The sequence below is a fragment of the Triticum dicoccoides genome, chromosome 3B, assembly GCF_002162155.2.
Source record: "Triticum dicoccoides isolate Atlit2015 ecotype Zavitan chromosome 3B, WEW_v2.0, whole genome shotgun sequence".
NCBI lineage: Eukaryota > Viridiplantae > Streptophyta > Magnoliopsida > Poales > Poaceae > Triticum > Triticum dicoccoides.
In genome coordinates this window covers 626,336,206-626,340,901 of record NC_041385.1, presented here as the reverse complement: position 1 = coordinate 626,340,901, position 4,696 = coordinate 626,336,206, and the positions used below count along the sequence as shown (strand labels likewise).

Here is a 4,696-nt window from a genome sequence, read left to right as displayed (position 1 = left end):
TCCCTAGAATAAGTAGCCTTTTGTGGTGTAAGTAGGTAACATAAGATGCAGGATAAAACTGGAATGACAATTAGATGATATTCCTTCGTGGAGCCCCTTCTCAAACCTTAAATTGTAAAAACAAACACCCCATTTGGATACCAAGATTTCTGACATCTTAGCCACGTAGTTTTAAATTCTCAAAACATATCAATTAAGAACCAATTCAACTTCATACAACAAAAGAATAACGCCACCGCATCCCTACTGGGCAAACCTTATTGGCAACAAAACCCTTCATCAAAATTTTGACTAGCAAGAGGACACATGGGTAGCTTGCTTGGGGTCGCCCAATTATGTTTTAGGCATTTTAACTTTTTAAGTAACAAAAAGTACAAACCACATCAGGAGTGGAGCTTCACATGCTTCTTCTATTAGTTTCTTTGAAAATATGCAGAGTATGACCTTCAAAACTATTTTTCCAGGGCTACGCGAGGGGGCAGGATAGTCTAAAGTAGTTTAAAAGAGCATGTGCACGGGAGGGAACCTGTTGGGGTCTAATTTAGCTGTGACGGGATTGCTACATTATAGGAGTCCTAGTTGACACCACACGATATGTACGGTAAGCAACTACAGAATTTAAGTTAAGTTGAGATGATTTAGGTCGTTACATAAAAAATCCAAAAAACAGAGTCCTGGTAGAGACTAGGAAAGGCTAAACAGAGTCATGTTCTATAAAAAAGAGTAGCCAAGAAAAATTGTTAAGCAAGAAAATAGAAAGAATTCTCCTTCTACCTTGCCCCACCTTGGAGGCAATGGCCCTCTCTCAACTGAAAATCTAGTCCATAACAGACAACTTCAAGGGGACTACTTTGGAAGTTTTGGGGGCAGCAGAAACTATGACAAAATTTAAGTGGGAGTGTGGCTGCCCCCAGGTATTTTTAACAGAAATTATATCAGAGCTTTCTTGTTCTAAAGGCCAAGACCCATTCTGCTCTCACAATCTGATCATGCTAGGACATTTGTATTTGATTATCACACTAGTGACCGATTTAGTAAAGGAGGGAAATTTAACCTGTTCCTGGTTAGCTTGTGGCTCTTCACGTCTTTCATAAACTTCATATGCTTCAGCATCATCAATAAACACACTTGCATCGGCCATGAACAACTCGCGGCCACTGGATACAAGAACAATCACAGTTACATTAGGTACCACAAGGGCTCACAGGTCAAAACATGTCACTAAAAGAAGATAAGGTTATTACCTCATACGGTCATTCTTAGCCCTATCCGCCCGCAAGGCCGCCAGACCAGCTTCCTTTTCTTCTGCCTTCCTCCTTTTCCATTCCATGAACAATTCTGTAGTCATAGGGGTTGTGGTTTGAACCTTTCTGCGCTGTTAGATGAACAAGGAGTGGAGAATGTCACAGCAATGCCAATAAAGTCATTTAGACAACAGACAAAGAACAATAGTTTCACTGTTGCAGACAGGAAGGATTTATGCTAATCTTCATCTTACCTGATCTTCAATCTCATCTTCAATTGCAACCTTCTTACTCTCTTCCTCTAGTAAGGCTTTCATCTGAGACTTTAGTATATAGCCAGGCGGAAGGGCATGCCTGTAGCGGCACTCCTTGCCGCCATTTGGACAAACCCAAAACCACCCATACTGCTTCTTCTCCACAGCATCAAGAAAGTGCTTGCAAACCTACAGCGGAAAATAATTAGCAAAATCATCATCCTGTTAAAAACAAGAACGCTTTGACGACGGGGTGGGCCAGAATCTGATAAATAGGAAAGTAAGTAGCGTATAATGCTGTGCTCAGCACTGTATTTTTGTTTTAACTCGGGATGGTGTCCTATGAGTGTTGTCCCTTAAGCATAGTGAGACAATGCAAGTTTATAACAGCCAAGTTAAACAACAAAAAACAAGAAATGTAAAGACAAGAAACTGATTATGTCGTCATAACAGGGTTACAAGTGCAAACACGATGAAAAATGTTAATTAGCATAGAACTGAAGAATTTGTATCAATACCATACAAGTGAGTACATCCGCTATCCGAGTTTTATTATAGCAAGTGTACTTAGTTACTACGTGATAATGTTGCTGCCTTCTGGAGATTATGATTGTGTATAGTCAATGTGTCACAGAACTCTACTCGGAATCCTTGATAACAACAAATCTTAACCACACTGCGGCCTAGAGAAGTTACAACATGCCAATGAATTAGATTATACTCCCTCCGTAAACTAATATAAGAGCGTTTAGAACACTACTTTAGTTAGTGATCTAAACGCTCTTACATTAGTTTACAGAGGAAGTATCAATCTAATCACTTGTAAAAATAGACCAGGTGCGCCCATAGTGGCTCTAGGAACTAGAATAACTAATCATTGATTTGATTGGCCAAAAGAAACTGCGTCTGCATCCAGATTAAAGAAAATTAACTGAAAATCATATACAGCGGAAAAATGACTTATTGGCATCACAGAAAGTGCATGATAATAGGTGCAAAAGGCACTACTGCTTTCCATTTGAAATGCATACATTCCTCTAAAGATAAGAGCGCAAAACATGAATTGAAGACAAAATATAAAGAGTAAAATAGAACCAATATAGTATCATCTAGCACAAATATTACCAACAAGAACATTAGTACAAATTATTTATTCTTTTAGAGCAAAATGAAAGTTGAAAGTGACACATCATATAATGAGAAATGCTTGAAAAATGTGTATAACAGTTTCGGAATAGTGCATACAATATCAGTAGGTTTGTTCTGCTGGTACTCTGCGTTTTTTGACGCAATAACTTTCTCAAGGGTCTCCTGGTCCCAGTCATCCATTGTATCTTCTTCCTCTGTACATGACAGAGGAACATGTGAATTTCTACCGAGAAAATTGAATGACTCCAAAACAAAAGAAGTAGCAATCATTTATTTACCTCCATCGCGCTTGTCGCTGTAAATATCAATCTTCTCGCCCTTCCTTTGGACATTCAGGTCGTGTGAGAACTTGCATTTAAAACCCTTCTGACATTGTCCGGCCTTGAAGAACTCACAAAGTATCGACTTGGGGTCGACACCTGCACAAAGCACAATAGCACACAACCAAAGCATGAGCATCTGTCACAAGAATAGCAATCTTTTGAACAAACTACCAGTACTAAAATATCGTAATGAAACATCGCAATCTGCAAGACTTGAAAGAGCTAACATGTTTACATAGAAAGAACTGACCAAACCCTTCCTACATTAGAACAAATCAACACCAGTCACCAGTATTACCAGAAGCACTTGCACACTACCGTATACACCACATATCAATTCACAACAACTTCATATCCACAGTAAGGGATTCTTAATAAATCCACTAGAAGAGACCTATACGCTCAAAACTGGGTGATAAGGGGAGGAGGCCATACCAACGGGGACCTTGGGCTGGCTGACGGCGACCTTGAATAGATCGTTGAGCTCCTTCTCGCGCGCCTTCTCCTCCTCCTTCTTCTTCTGCGCATCCACATCCACAAACAAGAAAAAAAGGTCAGAGGAGCAAACATCTGATGAGGGAATTGACGGCTTCGATCTGAGTGTTCCCCGTGCCTTGGCGGCGGTCTTGGTCGGGTCGGGTTTGGGCTGGACGGACTGGTGCAGCGACTGGACGTACTTCTGGACGTTCTTGCTCTTGTTCTTGTTCTTGAGCCCGAAGGTCTTGTCCTCCACGACCTTCTGCTTCTTCGCGACGTCGGCCTTCGACGCCGCCGCCTTCTTCGGGGGCATCTTGCTCTGCTCCTCCTTCTAGCTCGGGTCCGGTTGGGGTGGGATTCGGGCGGCGGGAATAGGACGCCGGGAGGGGAGGCGAGGGTTTCCTGGGTTTGGAGCTGGAGGAGGAAGGGGGGCGGAGGTGGAGGTGGAGGCGGAGGCAAGGAAGAAAGTTCTAGAGATGGGAGTGGTCTCGTGGAGATGTGGAAAACCGAGGTTGCGCGATGGGCCAGGCTTTCAACCGGTTGGGTTGGGCCATGATCTGGTAAGGAATCTCAGTGTTGAAGCAGGGCCTAAACACGCACAATGGGCTCTCGACGAGAATCGAATTGGCTACCCCGTGATAGTGCTTAAAAAAAAAGGCTACCCCGTGACAATATGTTAGCTTTGACATGTCTCAAAAAAACGATGTTAGCTTTAACTTAAGTCAAACTTTATAAAGTTTGACCAAGTTTGTAGAAAATAATATAAGCATTTATAGTAACAAATTTATACGATGTGAAAATATATGCGATGATGAATCCAATGGTATTGATTTAGTGGTGTATAAGTTAATATATTTTTCTATAAACTTTTGAAAGCATATAAAGTTTGATTTTAGACAAATCTAATATACAGAATATAGAGTAAATAAAAATGAAGGGAGTACATATAGAACATAAGTAGTATTTTCATGCATGCTGAGAGAAATATAGTTAGTGTGAATTGATGAGGTGGCATGTGTGATGAGTTAAGTATATAAATACTATATCTCTGTCCCATAATATAAGACTGTTGACACAACACTAATGTCTAAAACATTCTTATATTATGAGACGGAGGGAGTAGCATTTTTCAGAAATAATTAGTGGGATGACGAGGAAGCATGTGTAGTACAGTGACATGCACTATGTATCTTGAGAGAATTGAGATCAGGAATATAGATATCTCTACTCCTAATGTTTGAGTTGGTAG

At 40.8% G+C, this 4,696-nt stretch overlaps 1 protein-coding gene across 1 annotated transcript in view; it reads right to left on the bottom strand.

Moving 5' to 3' along the window:
• LOC119277501 (zinc finger CCCH domain-containing protein 11-like) overlaps positions 1-3,923 on the bottom strand; it is a 5,307-nt gene extending 1,384 nt beyond the window's left edge. The window contains exons 1-7 of the mRNA XM_037558787.1: positions 3,584-3,923; positions 3,406-3,490; positions 2,926-3,066; positions 2,744-2,841; positions 1,499-1,687; positions 1,245-1,375; positions 1,055-1,157 (exon numbers count right to left, since the gene is read on the bottom strand). Of these exons, the coding sequence (XP_037414684.1) occupies positions 1,055-1,157; positions 1,245-1,375; positions 1,499-1,687; positions 2,744-2,841; positions 2,926-3,066; positions 3,406-3,490; positions 3,584-3,760 (924 nt within the window). The 5' untranslated portion in view covers positions 3,761-3,923. The remainder of the gene's footprint in view (positions 1-1,054; positions 1,158-1,244; positions 1,376-1,498; positions 1,688-2,743; positions 2,842-2,925; positions 3,067-3,405; positions 3,491-3,583) is intronic.
• Between the last annotated feature and the right edge of the window lie 773 nt (positions 3,924-4,696).